At 37.1% G+C, this 25,271-nt stretch overlaps 1 protein-coding gene across 5 annotated transcripts in view; it reads left to right on the top strand.

The window, feature by feature from the left end:
* Positions 1 to 25,271, top strand: part of lrba (LPS responsive beige-like anchor protein) — a 270,378-nt gene that overhangs the window by 134,823 nt on the left and 110,284 nt on the right. For all 5 annotated transcript variants that reach the window (XM_048197706.1, XM_048197710.1, XM_048197707.1 and 2 more), the window contains exon 36: positions 3,669 to 3,835. In XM_048197706.1, the coding sequence (XP_048053663.1) occupies positions 3,669 to 3,835 (167 nt within the window). The remainder of the gene's footprint in view (positions 1 to 3,668; positions 3,836 to 25,271) is intronic.

Genomic DNA, 25,271 nt, shown 5'->3' with positions numbered 1-25,271 from the left:
TGTCACTTTTCGCTTTCCTGACTTGCTTTTGTCTGAATTCCCCTGGCTACAATTTTTATGTGGTGACTTTAAATTCGGAAAGAAAGTGGGTCAAAAGATCAAGTGCAATGAAAATCTCTTGGATTTGATTGGCCGAATGACACGGCATACACACTTTTTTCCTTCATTTTTCATTTTGTTTCTCTGAACGATGCATGCATATCCTCCGCACTGTATTTGCATTCCCTCAGATGCTGCAAGGACGGAGGCATCAGTAGGACAGTTTCCTGGTGTAAATGAAACCCTGAGGGAGGGACTGGCAAGGAGAGAAAGATGATAGTCATGGTGCTGTGTACTTCACTGTCAACAGAGTGCAAATCAAGCAGTTTAACAAGATCCCCACTGTTTTCACTGCTTAGACTCGTTCTAGAAGAAACACCGCAAACCCTTAACTGTGTGTAATGTGTAGACTTACATGCATGTCGTGTCACACTAACTAACTCACATACACGGGGACTGATGGAACATAATGAGTTCTGGTCCCTGGCAGATGATGATTATTTTGTTTAACCTTGCTACCCTGTTTAGGGAGGAGAGGGTAAGACTGCTGTCCATGATTGTTCATATGTTGTTACAGACAAATGCTGGGATCTGCTTTCATTGGTAAACAGGAGAGTCATCGTTATTTTATTGTGCTTTGGTTTTAGCTGTGAATTCTGAACGTGCAGAGATTATTTAAGAGTGATTTTTGTTTTCTGCTGGATTTTATACCAACACCTATTGCCGTAGATGCAACATCACACATTCAGAAGATTTCAGAAACCAATTACATTTTCTCAGAAGACCTTTTTGAGTTTTTCCAAGAGGAAACATGCAGCAAATACAGTAATTCTGACAATTGATATATATATATATATATATATATATATATATATATATATATATATATATATATATATATATATATAGTGTCTGAATAATATTTGGTTTGACTGTATATATATATATATATATATATATATTTTTTTTTTTTTTTTCACTTCAGAAAACAAATTAAAACTCCAACATACAATTAGTAAGCTCTGCAAACTGCAAACGCAAACGTATTTTTTTCCAAGAAGTTGAGCATCACCCACAATGATGATTCAAATTTAACATGCAAACAAATGTAAATGACTATTTTTGTTAAATGTCACTACCACGATTGATTTATAAATAAATTACCCATGAAGAGTCTTTCTCGATCATATTCTAGTAAGTAGATGATCTGATACTGTATAATGACTTGTGCGTTTTTAAAAATCATACAGATCAGAATAAAAAAAAACATTTAATCATGTTAAATTTAACAGCTCTATTTTGATGTATTTTGAATAAATACATTTAAATATTTTATAATATTATAATTCAGTTGCTTTGGTTACACTCAAAAAATGCATGTATGCATTTTATTTTGACCTTTTATTGCAATGCTGACTAAATAGTTTGAGACTACTATAGACGATAGTTTTTTTTCCTTTGTAATAATATGGCTCTAATGGGTGTAGTCCGTTGAAGAAAATCAGTGCTGACCCTGTCCGATTCAGTTCCCCAGAACACAGAACATTTGGAGATGTGGATTATTACTCTGTCTGAAGTCATAAACACATTACTTTCATGGTTTTGTTTCTGCCGCTATGGCTTGTACTTCAACTGCACTTTGACTGGAGATTGTGGTTCCCCCTTCAACGGACTGCCAAACATGTGCAAGACCCTTTGAATTAAGTTCACCTTGTAGGGTTTCCAAAAGTCTTATGATGTCACTACAGAATTACAGCCCCAAACGTGATGATAATGTCACCGCTATGTATTTCACCTGAATGTTTCCTATAATTCAGCCTGTAATTTCAGCTGCAAGGAAGCCATTTGTCAGGAAGTTCATGAAAATTACGAAGCCCATTATGGAGCTCAGGGATTTGGTGCCGTTGACACTAGTTGATAAAGTGCCTGTTTATGCCAAAGTGTTTGAACTCATGACAGCTAATTAATAATGTGTTAATCACTCGTTGAAGGGAACAATGAAAAAAATATGGATGATCGCTCTTTTTGTTTCTGAAGCTATTCTGATAAACTTTTATTTCAATAAATTCTACAAATTTCACATATTTCATGTGCTTCAGAGATTAAACTTAAGAATGTCTCATCAGAATAATATTATTATATTACAATTATAATATTTAATAAAAGCACTCAGTTGCATAACCTTCATTCATAATCTCTGTGCACTTGTTATTGTGGTCAAAACTTTATATTGTGAACCATTTTTCTCATTTTTTCCTCCATTCTTTCATCAAAATGAATGTTACCCATCTAGAGTTTTCCATTTCTTACCCAGACGTGACCTTCCACGCTGAACAGAGACAAATTGCTGTCTTTCTTTCCGTTCTTTTATTCCCGCTCTTTTGTTACGCCAGACATCCAAATAGGTTCACATTTAAACATTCACCCTTTACCTTTTATCTCTCTTTTATGCCGCCATCCTCTTCTCATGGCTTTAAGGTCACTGCAGAGTTAAGAACAGCGAAATGAGACACAGATTGATAATTAGGAGAGGGAAGCCTCCCTAATGTGATTTATCTCTATGGATTTTCTGTCATACATGAAGAGTCGATGCTCAAATTGGAGAGGAGGGCCCATTAGAAGGCACTTTGGAGCGTTTACCACTAACTTTGCCGAGGCAGGCTTCTGCGTCTGCCGCCGCTTCCACACCAGACCGCTGCCTTTGCTGTATTTGTTGTCTGAGATGGGTGCTGTCCAAGGCTAATTTAATTTAGGGCCATAACATGCAATGGATGAAGCAGAGGGAATTACATTAAAACAAGCTCTAGTGGTTGATGTAACCTTTCCGCTTGATTGCTGTTTGCTAGACATTGCATCAGAATCAGATAAGAGGCACGGAGGAAAAACGAAGCCGTGTTGTTTTGTGCTTTGTGGGCTGTTTTCGTTTATTCTGGGTTGATTTTGTACCAGCATCTCACTAGCTTTGTTGCTCATCTCTTGATTTATTGATTCTGATTGGGACATTGGTTTTCACAAAGGACGGCTTATTCATTTACTCTTCTACTTTGGTACGAACAGATAAAACAGAATTTAAGTTTTCTCAAAGTGATATTTACAGTGCGAGGTGCTCGGTTAAAGGATTGCATTTGAGTTCAAAGGCTTTTCTGATAAGAAATTCTGACAAAGAAAAATGTCTCGTCGTGTATTATGGGTAGTTTCTACATTTTTTAGCGTAGCCCAAAGGCATTAGCAAATACATGTCCAGTGTTATTAATCACTGTGACAACGGGCTGGAAATGACCCAGAGTTCCATTTGTTTCCTGTGTGTATGGAGTTACCGCGCACACACATGCACATGTACACTCAGGCATCAACACGCACTCTAATGATGTAGTGTGCTTTGTTTCCTACTCCTGGTCTGATGGACAGCATTCTTCTCGGGTAAATGTAGCACAGGAGTACACGTATGCCTCCAAGTAACTTGTTTGTATGTGATAGGTGTTATACTGTACATGTTTTGTATAGTAGCCTTTAAATAAGGATAATTTAAATACAGTTTTTGAATTAAGGTTTAATATGTTAATTGATAAAAAGAATGAATGAATATAAGTTCGTAATGACTAACAACTGCTGTTTTCTTCTTTCTGCAGTCTCAATGTGCTCAGTATGCCGCTGAGAAACGTGATGAGGAGAAGATGTGCGATCATCTGATCAGGGCCGCCAAGTACCGGGATCACGTCACGTCCACCCAGCTCATCCAGAAGATTGTAAACATCCTCACAGACAAGCACGGTGCTTGGGGCTGCTCTGCTTTCAGGTACAACCGCAGTCATTTAAAGGCTCTCTAAGCGATTCTGAGCGGAGTAACTTCCTGTTGACGTTCGAAGTGTTGTCAAACAAAACAGAGGCTAGCTAGACCCTCCCTCCTACTCCTCCTGGCCCTCCCCCCCGTGCTTCCTGAAACAGTCATGAACGCGCATTTAAAATGTAAGTAGCTTGCGTATTGACGCTGCTTGTCGGTTATTGGCTGGAGCATGTTTATTATGTTAAGTGGTCCAGGCTGCATCAGTTTGTTTTTGTTGCCGTTTTCGGACCTTGTGGCGACTACAGAGACCGCGTTTTTTTTACAGTGTGTTCAGGGGACAGGCAGCTAGGGGATAGTAAGGAGATGTTTGCTGTACGTGACAAAAAAATGTTTTGGCCTAAAAATGCGTGACTTCGCTTAGAGCACCTTTAAAGGATTAGTTTACTTCAGAATTAAAATTTCCTGATAATTTACTCACCCTCATGTCATCCAAGATGTTTATGTTTTTCTTTCTTCAGTCAAAAAGAAATTAAGGTTTTTGAGGAAAACATTCCAGGATTTTCCTCCACATAGTGGACTTTACCAGGGTACGATGGGTTGAAGGTCCGAATTGCAGTTTCAGTGCAGCTTCAAAGGGCTCTACACGATCCCAGACAAGGAATAAGGGTCTTATCTAGGGAATCGATCTGCCGTTTTCTAAGAAAATAAAAATCTATGTACTTTTTAACCACAAATGCTTATCTTGCACTGCTCTGCGATGCGCCACCCATTATGTAATCACGTTGGAAAGGTCACGTGTGACGTAGGCGGAAGTACCGTGGTAAGGCAAAAAACTCCCATCTCATTTTCTCCTCCAACGTCAAAATCGTCTGACATTGTTGTTTTACCTTTTTTTGTTAAGGGCGTTTGACTTAGTCTTTGCACATTTGCTTTGTAGACATTGGATCGGTACTTCCGCCTACGTCACGCATGACCTTTTCAACTTGATTACGCAGTGTTTGGCGCATCGCAGAGCAGTGCAAGATCGAGCATTTGTGGTTAAAAAGTATATAAATTTGTATTTTTTAAGAAAATGACCAATCGTTTCGCTAGACAAGACCCTTATTCCTCGGCTGGGATTGTGTAAAGCCCTTTGAAGCTGCATTTAAACTGCAATTTGAACCTTCGACCCATTGTACCTCAATGAAGTCCTGGATTGTTTTCCTCAAAAACTTTAATTTCTTTTCGACTGAAGAAAGAAAGACATAAACATCTTGGATGACATGGTGGTGAGTAAATTATCAGGAAATTTTAATTCTGAAGTGAACTAATCCTTTAACTTTGATGAACCAATTTGATGGATCATGATATCTATAGAACATTTTGAAGAGATTGCTATTCACGTAGACTGGGTTATTTGTCAATATCAGTATATATCTTTATTTTGTGGATGCATGCAAACAGTCAGTGAACAGACTTTGGTCGGTCTATAGTGATGGGCGGGTCGTCTTTTCCTACCACAGTTCAGCTCACCTCTGTTTTATAGTATACCTGTATCCTACTGTACCCCATACCAAATCATCCATAACCATTAGACCTTGTATTATTTACCTCTCTCATGATAAACCTATGTTTCCGCCCATTATGGGCTCTAATAGAGTCCTACAGTCATGGATCTGAGCCTGGGTTATGTCTTATTGCTTCAGTTTCTGTGCATGATGCATTGCTGTTGGAATGGGATAAAAGCCAGCAAATTTTACCTGGCCATTACTGAAGGAAACATAGCCGTATTTATTTCTGTAAACACACAGAAATATCCGTTAATGATGCAGACATGCACTGGTTTTCTCTAATCCAGTTTGCTGCCCAAGAAGCTCATTGGCTCTGCAGTTCAATTGCTTTTTTCTTTTTTGTCCTTTGTGTTCCTAACAAAATGTGTTCTCTGGGGATATTGAGACCTGTCTGCGGTTTGTTTTGGTGCTCTCTCTCTCTCTCTCTCTCTGTTCTTTCCTCAGTATTCTGCAGTCATATAATGGCAGAGTGCTCTGTTCTCTCTCTTGGCTCTCTCCCAATTACTAGCCTTTATGTAGCTGGGCTATTGATGACTTTTGTAATAGCATGCGATGGGCGCTTGGTGACGCTGGCACAGTCTCAGAGTGTGTTTAATAAATCACAATCAGACCCTGCTGTTACATCAATACTTCTGCTCAATTACCCAGAAGGTCATGGGCAAAAATGCTGGAGAGCTGGGGATCGGTAACTACAGAAGAGCGAACAACATCTGGAAGTAAAAGAAGGGACACACACTAACACACACACACACACAATGCAACATGCAACTTGCAGCTGCATGTCTACATTTGGTTAATTTCTGTTCCTATAATGGTTTGTAAAGGTGGGAGGGAGTAATTCACTTGGAAATGACCACAAAAAGGGTAAAAAATAGTGATTGAAACTGTTGAACATTTATTGCGATAAACAATGAATAATCATCATAATTATACAATGTTTATCAAAAAAAAAATCTGCAATGGATAACAGAGTTGCAAATATACATTAAACTATTACTTGGTGGGAGCTAGAATTTCAGAGCAAATGTTAATTTTTTGTTTAGTTTTTGCAAAAGCAAAACTTATATGCAAAATGTGGAATACAGATACATTTTTTTAATGAACTTTTTTTTTTTATGAAAATCATTTCCACAGATTGTGTCAATATGATGATGCGGTGTAATATTAGTTGTTGGATACAGCTTGTCAAGAATATTAACCCCTTCGAAGAAGTGATCTGACAGGCCAAATTCAGATGATATTTTACTAGACTATAGTTATTGATTAGTTCCCACAAGAAAACCATTGGATTTGTGCTTCTAATGCTTTTTTAAATTCATGGGACACCAAAGTGTACCACATTTATAGAGATTGCCACTTGTTCGCTTTTGTTTTGCTGTAAAACCATTAGAAATGACACACTTTCACCGTTAAAGATAACAAAAGAAAACAACAGCATTGAAGCGTCGAGACAACACACACACACACAAAAGCAAAATCTTGTTTTTCACCTTCATGAAAATGAAATCAGATCCCTCAAAGGGCACTCAGCTGCCATGATTACACCCTTTTGTTGGGAGTGTTAAATTTGCAAGCCCGCTAGCTCCCCCCTATAAAGACGTATTCCCCAAAGTTTCCATTCAATAAAAGGCTGAAAATGAAAATATTATTTTCCTCCCTGGCTGATGGTAGTTGTTGTTTCCTCATGGCAGGCATCTAATATCATCTGACACCTACTGACCCGCCTGAATGCAATTTGTGTCTTAATATCCAGCTTACAGCAGCCCCGTCCTCTGGAGAGTTGAGGTGTTAGGTGATTTTCTCTCTCTCCTGCTTTCATTCCTCACGTGCTCCCTCCCTCTCTCGCTTGTGGAGGCATTGTCAGAGAGGTCCATGGGGCTTTGCACTTCGGCAAACAAAGGAAAAGGCACACATATATACCAACACACACACACATTCCACTTGCTGATCTGGGACGGTCCCATTCTGCACTGTCCATGTCGTTTCTTTTTTGATTGGATCTCAGAATGACAGACAGCTGCATCCACCTGTCCATCTATTACCGCCCTCTTGTCTGGTGACGCAGGTGAACATGTGGCGCTAACGTCTGCCAAAACCAGACAAAATGAACATGGTGCCCACAAATGAGGCTGCTGACAGCATTCATTTTTTTCTTTCTTTTGGCCGCCTGTCATTCCCCTCTCTCTCTCCCTCTCTTTTTTTTTTTTTTTTCTTTTTCGTGTGGTCATGTTTATTTGGGGCAAAAGACAGATGATCTCTCATGTAGATGACACACCAGTAAAGTGGCTGGCCGAAAGAGAGATGATAGAGAGGAGGAAGAGGAGGAGGAGTGGGAGTCTCGCAGGACAGATGAGTCTTCCTCTCATATTCTCCTTCATTGCATTCTGATAGTAGGACTAATGTAGCATGGAAATTCACTCTGCTACTGCGCTCAGAGCAGTTCCACGCCCTCAAACACTGTCAGGGAGAAGATGAGGAAGATAGGAGCAAATGAAATACAGAATAGACAGCGTGAAGGAAGGGAATATTTTTGCAGCATTTATCACAAACTCACAGATATGAAGCACAATCTGTGGTTGACACTTTTCAACGAATAAGGTAAACTTTGGTGACTCTTTTTTGTTTTTTGGTCAAAGAATTAGAGAATGCATAGTTTAGCTGTGTACAGCCATTACAGCATTATCTAACCTGATCTCACGTCAATTCGTACGTATTTACGTAAGTTTTTTTTTTTTGCTAAATCATACGTATTTTATGAGTTGCCAAATTCATATGAATTCATATCAATGATCTACCTCTAAACCCGCCCCTAAACCTACCTGTCACTGGGGTTTAGACAAATCGTATGAATTTGTATGAGTGAGGCCACCATGAAAATACCACCTCGTAAAATACGTACGAATTGACAACGTTGCATTTTCCGTTATGATTTTGCACAATTTTTATTGAAATTAATACATCTAATAGGTAACATCAAATTGTAGTGTTGTCTGCATTCATCAAACTCAAACTTTCAACCCTGTTGCCAAATATATTGTAAGAAGACTATTTCTCTTTACTGTATGGTAAATATAAGTGGATCAGTAATTACAAACTAAATACAAAATATTTTCTCAAAAAAAAAAATTTTTTTTTTTGGATAACCCCACCAATTAGTGTTTTTAAACTCAATGTACATGTTAAATACATGATAACAGGGTTTCACAAATGGGAAACCTCATATAGAATACAGAACCTCTTTTTTTTTTTTCACTGAGCATTTGTTAAAAAAAGACCAAAAATAACATAATTCATGTTTTGTATTCTCTTTGTGAAAACCGCCAGTTGTTTTTGAGATTCCTGCTTATTCTCTTCTTTTTTCACACTGTCTCTTTATCTTTTTTCTCACTTTCCTTTCTCATCTTTTCCCACCATCACACCCTCTCTCTCGCTCTCATTCTTTCCCTCTCCTCCTCTAATGCGAGTCATTTCCAGCAGCAGCTCCAGTGATCTCTAATGGAGCTCCTCGGGGCTGGAGGCACCCCTGCCTGGGGACATCCATCTTTTCTGTGTCAGGAGCCCACGCCGGCAGAAACCTTTGTGATGTGCGCTCCAATTTTTCTTCAGTAAATCAAATCTTCCCTTCTTTCAAAGAGATGAATGCGGCAGGGTTGTGGTGTTATAGAGAAAATCAATGCAGGCAAAATTGAAACAGTATGCCCACGTATTGATCGGCCTTGTGAAATCGAAACTAACAGCTTTGTAACTGTTCCGGAGGACAGTTAGCTGACCTGTAATGGACAAACTATCAATATTAGCATTACTATTTTATCCTGTGCTTTGTCATTTCATGCCCAGCCCATCAGGAGCAGAGGAACACTGGGCACTGTAACATGCTCACAAAGGCTTGTTTGCTCAGCAGATACTGTAGGTAAAATGGCAAACTGTCTGGCTATTTATATATTATTTAGGTACAGTATTTTAACACACATTTTTAATATCCAAGACATTTTTTTCTCTTTGTATTTTTTTACTTGGTCTTTTTTAAAATATTATTATAGCATCCTTCTTTTGTAACTAGAACTAGTATTGGGCCATTTCTAAGCAGTTGTTGGAGTAACAAGGTTGTGTGCGATTGCTTGTGTCTGTTTTAGCAGTGTTGGGTAGTAACAAAGCCTGTTAGTTTTACCACTTCAATAATAACAATATTAGCGCCTTGTTACTTAGAACTGTAATGTAGCTTTTTAGTTGCAAACATAAAGTTTACACCTTTTATTGTTGATGTTAAAGACTCTATATTTGTTTCCCATTACCAAATTGATCTGTCATTTGGTAAAATGACTAATACTATTTTCATATTTGTTCCATCTGCCTCATTTTTTTTATACAATTACAAAATTGAGAACCTTTTTCATGTTAGTAATTTAGCAATAACAATTTAGCTTGGATATTGTTGGGCCTGTGCAGTTCATTCAACACAGGCTCATTGGAAAAAACGTACCCGTGTCAACATTTTTGCAAAACGCAAAATGTGTACCAATACGTTTAATCACTGCAGTTTCTAACAGAAATGAACACTTGTAAAACAGCAAGCATTTTTAATCGTTTTCACACACAATTATGATTACAGGACCAGATTATCAATAAAGACTTGTTTTTACACGGTTTCTTGCACAATTATGTTATGACCTCAAAACACTTTTTACCATAGTACATGATTTGTAAACGAATATATTTTGGAGTTTGAATCACATACTAAGCTCCATATGTTTGGTTTTACTGATGTAATAAGCTTTCTCACTAGCTCAGCTGGTATAGAATTGTACTTGCGATGTGAAGAGCCATGGTTAAGATTGTGTTTTTATGACACATTTGCTTTGTTAACACTATCGGGTAGGTTTAGGGTTTAATGTAGGTGTATGTTATTAAACGTGATGGAGCATTAAGCTTTTAGTGCCACTCACCAGACATTTCAATTCAGAAATACGGTGATACATACAAACTCCAACTAATAAAACATTGCCATATTTACCCTCATCTGTACCGGGGAAAAAAAAAAAAAAAACTTAACAAGCTTTTATAGCTACTCAGATGGACATTCCACCAAAGTCCCTGTCAAGGAAAGTCTGTTCACTCAGTGGCCATATATGCAATGCCTCTGGACAGCTATTTCGGGCAAGTCCTATCTATTTGAATGGGGGAGTCCTGAAATCTCAAAATACTTGGCAAAACTCAATAATGTTGAGTTTTGCAACTCAATTTTGTTGCTGATTTTAAATAACATATTTAAAATCAGCAACAAAATCTGACATGAACTGTCACATAAATGTTGTTTCTTATGCTCAAATAGCTTATTTTTTCGGACTAGACGAGCCAACGCACATGTGCAGTCCTAAGCGCGAGTCTCAGGTTTCTATGGGAACTGGAGCCTCTAACGGCAGCTGCAGTGACACAATGACTTTATCAGTCAGCGATTGGCTCTTTTTACTTAGAAGTATTTCACCATATTGCGCGTTGCAGTTTCTCCCATTCGTAACTATAGGACTGAACCATCTTTCTATATTTATAGTCTTTGATTTCACTTTGAAACTGTCGTGAAACGTGCACAGTGCAACATATTTTGCTTTTTGCAAAAATGTTGACACAGGTATGTTTTTCTAATGAGCCTGGGCTGAAAATGGTACTGTGTTGAGCCAACACTTGATTTCCAAATCTGAAGCCCCGTTCACACCGCTAGCGACTTTTTCGCTGCTTGTCTCTGTACTGTGAAGTCGCTTGTGGGCGTTCCTAGTGCTGTCGCTCTAAAATCATTGGTAGACTGCACGTCTGATCATATCTATAGAAAATGCAATCACAAATGATAAATTAAACTAAGAAATCATTCTAATTTGACAAGGAATTAGGTTTAAAATAATTAAAAGTAACAGTCTGCTGTTGTAGAGTGTTGTGACTGCAGAGCTCCGTGCATTAAATCATTAACTAGATTAACAATCGGTCTATCAACAAATTAAGCTCACTCATACTGTCAAAAAATACTAAAATGTCATTCGAATTTGACAAATAATCAATTTTCTTGTCCCTAATAATCAACACATTGCAGGGAAAACTGTAATATGAACTGCAGCAGTGCTAAACTGCTCACATCATCATATAATTAACACAAAATTTATGAATCAAACTCACAAAACTGCCGACAGTTTCTTTTCCACGCATTGTTTTATTATATCCATGTATGTACAGTCAAAATTCGCTCCTGATTGAAAGTTGAAATATCTGAACTTTTGCCGCTTGTCTCCCATCATTTGACACGCCTACATTCTGTCGCCAACGGTCACTGTCGCTCTTGTCACTAGAAGTCGCCAGCGCTCCATTGAAATGAATGGGATCCTGTCGCTTTGTGGGATCGTGTCGCTGGCGGTGTGAACGGGGCTTGAGTCCTGAAACAAAATCAGCTGAATACCACTATATTAAAGATATAATATTAAGGAAAATTTTTACTTATCTTCTTCATTCTTCCTTCATATCCCATGAACACACATATAATCCTGTTCTCATGGGAGTACTGAATTCTACCACATGTAACAATAGCTGGATGAAGATTCTGCCCCCTCAGTCATATACAGATTCCTCTTTCTCTCTCTCTCACACTCACACACACACACACACACACACACACACACACACACACACACACACACACACACACACACACACACACACACACACACACACACATAAACACACACATGTTCGTTTTTGTGACACACACACACATACACATACACCTTAGGTTCTCATTGGTGCTGTTTTAGATGCTTCATTAATGTCATCACATTTGGTGTAGGTAATGCAAGTCATACATCATCCCTACTGGTTAATGATGCTCAGGCTGTTTTGAAAGCACCCTGCTGTCCTGCTCGCCAAAACTACACAAGCACTCCGTCACCTCTCTCCCACCACACGCCATCACGCATGTAGCCCGCCGTGCTCTGGCTTTCATCCACAAATCTCATTTTGCAGAAGATACACACACTAGAGGGGAGAATCAGTGTAGTTTACTAATACTGGGTGAATTCACTGGGTGAATTCACTCAACCACACATTCTAAACATATCTCTAATATCTATATGTAATTGTAATATATGTTACAATAGTAATATCTCTAATTACTATTGTAACACATTGGAGACTATATTATATATTCTATATACAATTATAACTAAAGGTTTCCTAACTTAATGGTTGTTTCAACTGGACTCAAACCAGGAGGAATTCCTTAACAAAAATATCTCACTTCAGCAATATTCTTTAGATGTCTGGTGTAAATACTAAAGCATCTCAATTAAATTGAGGTCAGGAATCTAATTGGGTCACATGTAGTAGGTGTTTTTCACCTGGAAGTTGAATCACAATTTACTTTTATATATATAATGTCAGTGCAACGTTTCACTTGCTTGCTTGCCACAATAATGTCTTTAAATGATGTTCATTTAGAGGATTTTCTCAGCAAATATTGATATGCACTACCGTTCAAAACTACTGTACACTACTATTTGGGGGTCTGTATGTTGTCAGTAAATGCTGTTCTTTAACTCCCTGAGGTCCGAAAACGCGCCGGCGCGTTTTGCAGGATTTTTTTCACATTGCAGCAAAACAGACTTAAAATATTATATACGACAATATTGAATAAATATTACTCCTCAGTATAGAAAATTGACATAAATATATAAGAATCCATCAATATTTCTCCAAATGTGCATGCTTTTAAGCTAAAAGCCTATATGAAATGCCATAGAGGTAACATAATTGTTCAGACACTTTGCATCATAGAAATACATTATATTTTAAAGAATATAATAGAATACCATTATTTTAAATTGTAATAATATTTCACAGTATTGCTGTTTATGATGAGCTGAGACATTATTACAGAGGGTTTTTTTCACAGCCTACCTGACTGAAAGGCCTCATTAATATGCAAGTCATTTCAGGTCATTATTATGCGATTCTTTTGTCTTCTCATGTGTAAATGACCCATTATTCATGATGATTCACGCCTCCACGCATACTGTGTTTCTTGACAAAAGTGTCTTACAAAAACTAAATCAATATATTGTTTTATATGAAGGAGTAGGCAGCATAATTTTTACATAATTCTGAAGCAAAAACTCTAGTCTACAACCTCCAATACCCAGAAGTCTTGTGAGCACAGATTTAATATACTTTTTTGGCCTTATTTCAGTGACTTAAGTTTTTGTTTTTTCAATAACCACGCATAAACATTATTCCTTCAAAAATACAAACATGTACATACATGTTCCTCACATATTATGGTAGCCTAGTTTGTGCTGAATACAGTGTAAAGACACTTTTGTCATTTATATGTTAATGAACAACTGAAAAAAGCACAAATGTCAGGGCATGTCAAAACTTCTCCAAGCCCCAAATCAGCCTCAGACTCCAGAGCGTTAAAACGGTCTATTAATTTTTATTCTATTCCTGAAAAAATAATTTCCACAAAAATATTAAGCAGCACAACGATTTTCAACATTTAAAATGAGATGTTTCCTGAGCACCAAATCAGGACTGTCAGTCAATTACAATTTTTAATCAATCAATCAATCAAACTAATGACACACTATGCCTATTAATGGTTTGAATTAATCAAAATGATTTAAAATGAAACTACCTTACAAAAGTTTGGAGGTAGGTAAGATTTTTTTTTTTTTTTTTTTTTAAAGACTGCTCACTAATGTTGCTATTAATTTCATTGATCAAAAATAACAGTAAAAAACTTTAATATTGGAAAAAAATATTACAGTTTCAATTCAATTCACATTTATTTGTATAGCACTTTTCACAATACATATAGTTTCAAAGCAGCTTCTCAGAAACATGCATGTTTCTACATTACAATTAAGAGTAATCTGTTATCAGAGGTGACTCTGCCAAATTAATGTTCATATTTAAAAAATATACAGTTCTAAGACAGTACAAATCATCCAGTTAGCCAACATCATGTATTAATTGGCAAAAAACAATGAGTTCATTAAAGCAATTATTACAAGTTGTGTTCATTATGATTGCAATATAATAGACAATTTAATATTGGAGCATGTTGATTCAGAGTTGGCGTTTTCAATTTTAAAATATTTTAAATGTAATTTATTCCTGTGGTGGCAAAGCAGAATTTATCTACAGTCATTATTCCACTCTTCAAAGACACAAGATACTTCAGTAAACATTCTAATGTCTGTGTAAAGGAAAGTATATATTTTACTGCAGGTCTGTAGGTGCTGTGACTTTTTTTTCTATTTTTTATTTTTTTATTTTTAATTCCCATCATTGAAATGCTTATTTAAATAGTAACAGTAATAGTAAATTTTACTTTTTTTTTTTTTTTTACTTCAATGTAGAAAATACTCCTTGTAGCCATTTAATGTAATATTTAAACTGCATGTTTAATAATCATTATTATTTAAAATAGTTAAAGTACAGAGTGTCATTCTGCAGGACACCACTGTCATATAATACTGCTGTAGCATGGTTTCATCCCATATGATGTATCTTCTATAATATCTTATAGGTCCCGAATGCATGACAGACTGTTTGTTCCCACCCACCAAATGCAAACATTTTTACAACTGCATTTGTGCTGGTTTATTGGGCCCTATAGAAGTTCATTCTTTTTACCAGTGTATGCTTAATGCAGCTGTAGTAGAGTACTAATGCTGCCCAGTATATATTTTACTGTGATTATCCTCTTGCCGTGTCTTCCAAAGAGTGGATCGGGACACTCAGTAAAGTCTTATTATTTCCTCTGTTTACTTCTTAATGTTACCAGAGCTATACAAAGAAGGAAATGGATGCTAAATGCACCGGTTCTTTGGTAGTAATAGACTGTGTGTGTACATCAGAGCAGAGTGATCTCGAGTACCCTGTTAGTTTCATTTTTAGCTGCGAGGGCCTCAGTTTTATCTGACCATCACTTTCTCTTCAACTGCATTTAGTCAAGACAAGAGGAAGCAGAGATCCAGTCTCTCAAAGAGCTTCAGATGTCGCTGACTGTGCACGTATAGTGCTCAGATCAGTTTTTATGAACCAATGCGTGTTCTTGAAGCTGTGGATTGCCATATGGGTTTAACAACTTGAGGGTAACAGAAATTTCATTTTTAGGTAAACTATTCCTTGAACATTGAAAATTAGTTATACAAGCGGAATGCAGGGTGTCATGAGAAAAAATGACAATGTGAGTATCTTGTCCACAATTAATAATCTAGAGAGGCTCCTTATGACAAACTATAAATGATTTTATCAACTTGGCCTGCGTGGTCCTGGCAAAGATAAGGCAAAATGCTTAGCAGATTACAGTATGTCATAACATATACATGTCCTGCTTTTATTTACATTTCTTCATAAGCTGTTTAACAAGTACCATTAATGGCTCGGTTTGGCTATAAACACTTGAGAAACCATGTACAAACATCCCACATGACTGTGGTCCAGATAGAGAGAGAGCAGCTGTTCCACTCTCTTTTCTCCCTTCTTATCCTCCCTTCTTCATCTATGATGGAAACAAATTAGTCTTTCTTCCAAAGGATTCTCGAACCCTTTCAAACAAAACTGGCACGATACACCTAGACGTACAACCTCTTACTTGAGATATTAGCTGTAAACATGGAATAGCTATGTAGAATATCTCTCATCTATGAGTGACTCTCAACACATGCATGTTTTTCACATGCAGAGCTTTTCTAAGCCGATGTATCAGCCCCATTTCCATGCCTTAAGCTTGACAGCTTGCAATGTCTTCTCAGTATATCTGTAAATCTCCAGAGAGCAAGTAAAGGTTTGACAGCTGCAGATTCCTTGGGATATATCACATAAATGATGCGAAAATGGCTTCTACTAGCTCTCCTCTTTTGCGTTATGGAAATGGATTAAAATATGTCCTAATGAAAACATTTAGCTCTGACTGTTTATACACAACAGTGGCCCAGACTGTAAGAAATAGTAACAAAGTGTCAAAGAAGGACATATTAACGGCTCCCGTAGCGCTGATGTTGTCCATATGTTAGCATGACATACTCCACATACTCCAGAACTCCCAGAGTTCAGCAGTCACATCAATGTTCCACTGGAAATGAAGAAGTAGTGCTATTTTACGCTGTTGGTTAGTGCTATTCTAGCTAGTCTATAGCTGTTGAAACTAGTCAACCAGTATGATTTTTTTTTTTTTTGGTCAAGGAGGTTGACAAAGTTATTCTTGCTGGTTAAGCTAGTTACTGTAAACATCCTGGTGCAGGATTCCCAAAACATTCTTAAGAATAAAATTCCTCCTTACTGCAGTTTTGTATTTTCTTACTTAAGAAAAAAAGTTAAGAATATTTTGTATTTCTTAAGAATTTTCACATTCTTGATTATTATCTTATGTTAGAATATAAATACATTTGAGTGTGATGAAAGTTATGTTCTAATGTTACTGTGTGTTAGCGTTTAACTCTTTTTCTTAAATCCACAAATGTAAGATGTTTAATGAATTTATTGGGTTGTTTCAAATTAGTAGTTAATTAAACATTACAACACTAGCTACATATTATACATATTACTATTACTAGGAATGTGAAAGAGTACTCTGAAGTGACACCAATGATCGATATAATGTAAACAATGATGAGTATGTGTGATGCAGTGCAGAGTGCTGAACTCTTGTCAAGCTAGTCGTTACAAAAATAGCGTTCATGCTTATTATTATGGTAAGCTGCAGACAGTGCAAAAAGATGGCATTGAGGTGTAAAGTCATGAAAAAAAGATGTTCTTATGAAATTATTTTGAGAATTTCTTATGAATTTTTTTTTTATAAGAATTACACGTAAGAACATTCTTACAAACTTGGAATTCATCTTAAGAATTTCTTAACTTCTACAGATTTTCGTGAATCCGGCTGCTGCAGTTTAGCATAATTTTTTTTAAACCAGTGTCCAAAGTACTCTTGTACTTCTCAATGATTATAATTACTATCATTATTGGTATATTTGTGAATATTATAATTGATTTTAATATGAAAATGATTCATATTAACTCTGTTTGACAATTTTTTTTCAAGCCTGAAGAATTTAATATAAGTAACTTCATAGCTGAAACTTGATAATTCATGTTATTCAAGCATAACATGATCCGTCACAAATTTGATTATTTGGTCAGTGACATATAAATAGTGTATTCTTAAATATTTTGATTCATTTTTTGGAACTTTTTTTTACATTTTAAAAGTTTTTTTCAAGTTTAAATTAGATTTTAAATAGCAGATTGCCAGTATGATCCACTCTGAACACCACTGAATCTGGTAGTTTGCTCATTGCTGTGTTTGGATTATTAGTGACCTTGGATACTACGTTAATTTCCTTAATATTGGCAACTACTTGTTCCAAAAAACAAATACAACAGAACAAGCTGTCAAAATTGATGTAATTTGCTTGATTAACTGAAAGTACAGCACTGCAGACTTGATCTGTGTTGCAAATATCAGTGACATGCACCTCTACGAGCCAATGTTGCCACATGTGCCATAGGTTACCACCCTCTGCTTTAACCCTTAAATGCATGACTGTTTCGCCAATCATTCTTACATATTCGGGTCTTTATCGACCCGGATCTATATCTAACATGGAAGGATCTCTACCTGTTGCAATAACATAAAACTCCTCTGATATTAGAGTAGCAATTACAGAAAAATAAAATAAATCATATTTTGTTACCTTTTTTGAGCTTGAAAGGGTTCAGTTTGAGCAGATGTTTTATGTCATCATCACTGTCCTCGTCAGAGCTCATTTCCCAGTAAATTCAGCAAATAATAGGCTAGTTTTATATTTGAGGTTGCAAATATGAGCCTATTCGCGATCTCAAACATATTCTCAGAACTATATAATTTTCAACATCTTCAAAATCAATATTTCGATCGCTAACAGCTTCACCAGATCCATCCAGTGACAGTTACAGTCATATTTGATTGCGTTTAGTACTTGCTCTGCAGTAAATCACTGAGCAATTTCATGTTTCTTATTATTTCATTTTCTGTCTGAATGAGTCGTCACTTCAGCATTGTGTATCAGACATTGCCACCTTGTAGAATAAAGGTGAATTGCACTTATTCCGTCATCTAAGATTCAGTTATTGTTGTGCAGAAAAAATGTACGTACACTGATACACACCTCGGGTCGTTAGTGACCCTATACAATTTTTACAAAAAATGAATTCAAAAATAGGCATTCTTTTATAATTGTATGATTTTTTTCATGTTATATTCTTTATAATGAATCGATTGAGGAATACCAAGAAGGTTGAAGTCTAACTTTAAAAAATGAATGAGGAGGAGGGTTGTAAATGACACCCCGGGTCACTAAAGACCCGAGGTATGCATTTAAGGGTTAAGGCAGATTAGTTCACTTGACAAATATATTTGTAATACCCGTTTTCAGCCATGCAAGTACAGGCCTTATCTACATAAGTGGGGAACAACCAAAATCTGTTGTGATTTAAATTGTTAGTCTGAACTTACATACTTACAGCAGCCATACAGAATTCTCTCATTCAGGCTCCATTTAAACTAGTGCGTTTTTGTTTTAAAACACATAAGTTTTGCTAAGGTTACATCTGTCGTTTACACTACGCCGGCATTTTCAAACGTCAAAAAAGGAGTTTGAAATGCCGGGGTTGCGTTTCAGTGTAAACGTACCAAAACGGAGACTTTTGAAAATGATGCCGTGGCTGCCCACATTCACTCTGTGTATCCGTGTAAACAATAACATGGAGACTGAACTGCAATCTTTGCTGGCTTTGTTGTCATTTTTAGCAGCCATTGTGCAGTTAAACTCAGCACATTTTTAATACTGCAGCTGCCTACATGCGCAAGAGGCAAATGTTTACACTTGTACGCACATGCCCTGTGTGCTTGAACAGTCATGTGACATGCGTTTTCAGCCATGTAATGTAGACGGAGATCGTTTCTGAAACACTGTGGATGCGCCAGTGTAGACAAGGATCTTTTTCTTTTTAAAACCAAAATGCACTATTGTACTGGACTGTGAGTGGACTGTCTCTGCCTTAATCATTCTTTGACCAAACTAGAAAGGTCAAGGAATGTCATTGATGGCTACAGGAAGCACTTAATTACAGATCTGTTGTCTAAAAGTTGTGCTACTAAATATCTAGTGTGCGGATAATATTGTCCAGGCCATTTTAGGATTACTGAATAAAACTTTAACATCCAGTCATTTTAGACGTTCTTGCAAATCAAAGAAATACATATCTGGACATGCTGAACTGCTGCTTTAAAGAAATATTCAGGAGTGAAGAAAAAAGAAATCTGCTGTGCCAGCATGCTTGTGTGTATTCCCTCGCTTCTCTATACTGTATATTTTGTCCTCACCTTTTTTTCCAGAATTGTTGGTTGTTGAGACAGTGATGCTGGACGCTCAGGGGGCTCTAATCTGTCCCTCAGTCCTTCCCACCATCCTGCTCTCCGAGGAGGCCTTATAATAGAATGTCCCTACATAAAGTACTGAACGGGCCTCTGCTGCAGCAAGAGCCATTACACACAACACAACGTTCACTTTTCCTCTGTAACAACTCAGATTTATGAGTTTCAAATGCCCTTAAGAAAGTATACTGCCGTGACAGAGCAAGGTCACGATAGGAGGCCCTGATCAATATTTGAATGAAAAGCCATTTGAGAAGTTTTTAAGGCCTTTTCTCCCCCTCTCCTTCTTTCTGTCTCACTCTCTCCCAGGGAACAACATCAGGAAAGTATCGATTGCTGGGGTCCAGTAGTTAGTCAGAGGCTATCTCCTTTGACTAACCCCTTAGCACTCTGTCACCCCCTCACCACTGTGATAGATTGTTACTCTCTGGGCCACAGTAATTACACGCAGCTCCAGTCGGGTCATTTATTTCAACACTTTCACCATTTACCAAAAAATCTCCTTTATCTTTGTGACCCAGCAGTTTGCTTTTGCAGCGAAAGCAAAAAGAGAGACACATAAAATTCTCACTCCCGCCCTAGAGTACGATGGGACATCCGTTACCCATCTCACCCATATTTCTCTCTCACTTTCTTCCTCTTTCTTCTTTCATCCTCTGGTCTCCCTCTTTTATTCCCTCCTTCTCTGAAATTGCCCCCTTTTTTTTGTCACAGTACACTCTTCTGACTTCTCCACTCTTGCTTTTTAAAAGCGTGGATAAATGACATAAATTTTAATGTTAAAATATATTAAAATAGAAAATTAGAAAAAAAGAATTAAATTGTAATAGTATTTGACAATATTACTTTATTTGTACCGTTTTTTTGAAAGACCCCAAAGAAAGACTTTGAATGGTATGCTGTTCTACCGGTTAGTTTTAGTATTAATGTTGACAGGAAATTTTGATTTAGTTTTAGTCATAGTCTTTTGACTAAAATGCCTTTTAGTTTGTCTTATTTTAGTCATCTGAATTGTTTTAGTTTTAGTCTAGTTTTAGTCGACTAAATATCACAAGATTTTAGTCAACTAAATCTACAATCGATTTAGCAGACCGACATCTAGCAGTCTGTAAATAAAACAAAAATAAGAAAAAATAAATACAATAGAACAAAGATACAGTTGAAATAAACAGTGCTTCGAGTTTGACAAGTAGGTCTAACAGTAGTATTCAGGTAAGAAATGCTACCTACAGAAATTGAATAAAGTAATCAAATGTAAAATAACAGCCTTCCATGTATAAACCTTTATTAAAGCTACTAAAGTTATTCAGTCAAAAGCACTCTCTTTGTCTTTTGTTGTTTGAATTAACATTTAGGACTCAGACAGCATCAGGTTTAGGCTACTGTCACTTTAATGTACAGATCCAAATATGATTTTCTCCTATAACTGTTTACTATCACTTAAAGGCATAATATGTAAGATTTTTTGGATTAAAATATCCAAAACACACTAGAACAATGTTATATATTTTGTTGACTCGTGTACTTACATTATCCTAAATCTTTCCAATTATGTTTAAATCCAAATAAATCTGCAATTTTAATCATCCAGCTTTTATTGATAAGATATTCTAATATTGATCTAGCATACTGCAATGTGCAAAAAGTGTCTCATGGCAGCCACCGAGCTAACAGAGTAACTTTAGAACTTAACTTTCAACACACTCAAATGTATTTTTAGTATGATTGGTAACAGTTTAGTATTGGGAACACATATAAACTATTAACTTTGACTTTCCCCTCAATAAACTCCTAATTTACTGCTTATTAATAGTAGTAAGGTAGTTGTTAAGTTGAGGTATTGGGTAGGGTTAAGAATGTAGAACATGGTCATGCAGAATAAGGCATTAATATATGTGTACTCATTTTTATTGGTACTAATAAACAGCCAATATACTAGGAATTTGTATGATTATAAGCAACTAGTTTAATACTGAGAATTGCACCCTAAACTAAAGTGTTACCAGGAAAAGTATTGTGAAAAGAAGCTTGGGCCCTGATGAATGTATTAAATGCAAATTAAAAGACCACATAGTAAGCAATACATTAATAAATACAAACCAGTAAAATGCAGAGAAAAGCCATTTGTTCTCACTTAACATGTAGCACAGATGCTCTGTCACTGATGTCATTATCATGTGCTGCTCTTGACCTTGTCTACCTTTAGAAGAGACATTAGCATACACTGCACAAAGTCAACATCAGTGCCACAGAGGAACACAGATGATTTCCCTTGCCTCTGCATAGACATTGCCACCTTAATCAGACACAGTCAATCTGATTTCCTCTCGCTCAGTTTAATTTGAGACTCCAGGCGACCACACAACTACCAATTGCCAGCACTTTGACGGAGAGACCATGCACTTGCCCTTCTTCTGCATGACAAATACTCAATTCATCCATTCAGTTTTCATAAACACATAGCTTATGCAAATCGTATGAAATAATCTCAGCGATACAGAGCAATTTAAGCAGTGGCAATCGCAGGCATTAATGAAAAAGGCACAAAGAGAGATGTGTTCACACTGACTGTAACTGCATTAATCCACAGGAAAAGGTTATAAATGACTGCGAGTTGTCTCTAAAATGCCCCGTCCAGGAGTGATGTATTAAACTTGTGCTCCATCTGGCCCGTTTGTTATGCTAAAGGTCACATCATTGTCATTTACATAATCTCCATGCCAGAAATGAACTCCAATGTAATATCTGCCCAGAATACACACGCCTGCACATATGTATAGCTTTTGAATGGATAGCCGGTTAAGAAACCATCATCACTCTTGCAGGATCGCTTTGCCCTTTGTGTAAATGATGTTGCATCCTGCGGCAGCTTTCAATATTTTTTTAATGGGTTTAAACTCATAAACAGGCCACACAGGTACCGATAGATTAGAGTTTGATGTGTTTTTCTCCATGCTGATAGATGGCAATCATTTGTCATTGTCAAAAAAATAACAATATGATATCACAGGAGTGCAGTCAAACTTTCACAGGCACACTGACAAAAGCAGAATTTTGTAATCGAGCGTCTGGATGCTTTTCCAGTAAAGATAAGCAGCATGGACCTCATAGAGAAATGACACTTTGAAGAATGTCTGGATGTGTGGAAGGTGATCTGGAGTCTAAATTTCATTATTCACTGTCAAGCATTTAATCAGAGCCATTTTTGAGAGTCATTTTCCTCCCAAAATGTGCATTGTTTCTTCCACTCTGTTTCTATTCTTTTACATTCAAGAAGCTTATACAGTCTATGTAAGGATTATTCACCATTATCATTCTTTTTTTCTCAACAAATACTGTGATGTGTGTGTACAATACCATAAAAAGACCTGGCAAGGTTGAGTTCTTAGCCATGTGCTGAAAAAGTATTCTCAAGCCTCCAGGCCTGTTGTTCTTGAGTGGGCATATGTGGGTATACTTGTTCCTGTGTGTAATTTAGAGCCTGTGTTTGCAGGGATACCCTCACAGGCTGTTATAACGCTGCTCGAGTGTGAGACTGATGCCTTTCTGAAGTGTGGCGGCACAAGCCAGCCTCTCTGTTCCAGCAACTTCCAAAAAACACCTCATTAATCCCACACGCACACACACACTCTGAAATTCTCAACACATGGCCCAATTAAATGCTTTGTTTATTATGACACCTCCCTTGAGTCAAGTAGACTTGAAGTGTGGCTTGTTTTATGCAAACCTACAATTTAGGAGCGCAATTGAAGCTTTAAAGAGGAGATTATAAAACATGACCCTCTTCTCTGTTGATTCTCTCTGTCCCACTGTTTACTGCTCGCTCTCCGATCTATTTCCCTTATTCATTAACTCAATAGGTCACCATCTGTATTAAACTGCATTACGATTAGCCCCCTGTTAATCATCTCTGTTGGTAAACCAGTTCAGATTTTCAGCAAGCGATCCAGCACTTACTCTGGTTCTGGGTGAGAAGAAAGACTTCAATTGCACCTAACAGGCGCTTATAAAAGTCCCTGCTTGTGTTAAATTCTCGCCAAATGTGGTTTACATTAAGCACATTTGGAGAAGGGTCTCAAGTGTTGCTTTCGGCATATGCAATAAGACAATTTCAACTCCCCGCTGCCATTTACGGGTCTGTTTCCGTCATGGTTGTTTTACGAGCGTACTAATTACTAATTGCGCCCGTGCGGCGCAGATACGTGCCCGGTTCTAGAGGCCTATTGTGTTTTGTAATTGTTGTTGCCTTGAGAAGGCGCTGCCGTAATTCCTGTTAGAAACCCCCTTTGGAAGGAGGGATGGATGGATGGATGGGGAGGATGGATGAATAATTCATTAATGCTGTGAAAACACTTGCTGCGTGGAATGTGCAGCTGATTCTGCTGCTGGGATTGATGGCGGTTGGATTACACACATGCACACACTTCCTTTGCCTTCATTAGGGCTCTATTGTCACAGTGTTGGGGCGGCAGTGGAGGCTGTGAATGCGTTTCCAGCTGCTCGACTAATTGCAGTGGCCGGCGTGGTGTTGTATTGCAGACAGATTGATCCTCTCTGTATCTCTGCTCTCTGAGACTGACAGGATAGGAGCTCCTTGGATTGTCTCTGTGCCTTCGGTAATCATTTTAATTAATGAACACTGGAAGCCAGAATGATGGAGTGGCTATTTAGATGGAGGAAACTATCACATGCAAACACCTCGCTGCTACTTAGATAGAGGGGAAATCTGTTCTCAGACAGACGGGACTATATGGAGTGAACCCAACTTTCTGTCTCTCTCTCCTACCGCTGTTTTCTTCCTGTTGTATAATGGATATGTGTCTGCTGCACTGCAATGTCAGTCAGGCCTAAATTTTGGCATGGGATTGTGAATACTGTGTATATTTGTAATAATTCCTGAACACAATTATTCACTATAACATGTAGGTAAATTATATAAATTCTAATAATATAAATTATTATTGTTCCCATAGCTAAAAGGAACCAGCTTATCACTCATTTGCACAATTTTTTGTTACCCTAAGAGGACCACTGTAGTAAATTGCAGCATATTTTTTAAAGCATTTGAATATTGACTTTAATATTTTTCATATTTGACTTGTCATTTTTCTCACTTCCCAATAAGGGTGTGCGATGTTGACAAAAATATGTATATTATCTGAGATTTTGTCGATGACAACAAATTTTTGTGCTGGTACCTTGACTGGTTTATGACTATTTTGGACAGCTGAATCCCAAAGCTTTTCATATTTTTCATATTCTGTGTGGTAGTTATGTCACAGCAGTGACAGAAATTAACTTTAATAAGGTGTGATATTTGCTACCTTAAATTGATTTGCCAGGGGCATTTTACCTTTATAAGGGCAATTTTTCTTTGATTCTTACATTTAATCAATAAATTCAATTTTAAACACGCTATAGGTTACCAATCCAATTAAAT

The sequence above is a fragment of the Megalobrama amblycephala genome, linkage group LG7 (assembly GCF_018812025.1).
Source record: "Megalobrama amblycephala isolate DHTTF-2021 linkage group LG7, ASM1881202v1, whole genome shotgun sequence".
Taxonomy (NCBI): Eukaryota; Metazoa; Chordata; class Actinopteri; order Cypriniformes; family Xenocyprididae; genus Megalobrama; species Megalobrama amblycephala.
This window is presented reverse-complemented; position numbering and strand designations above follow the sequence as displayed.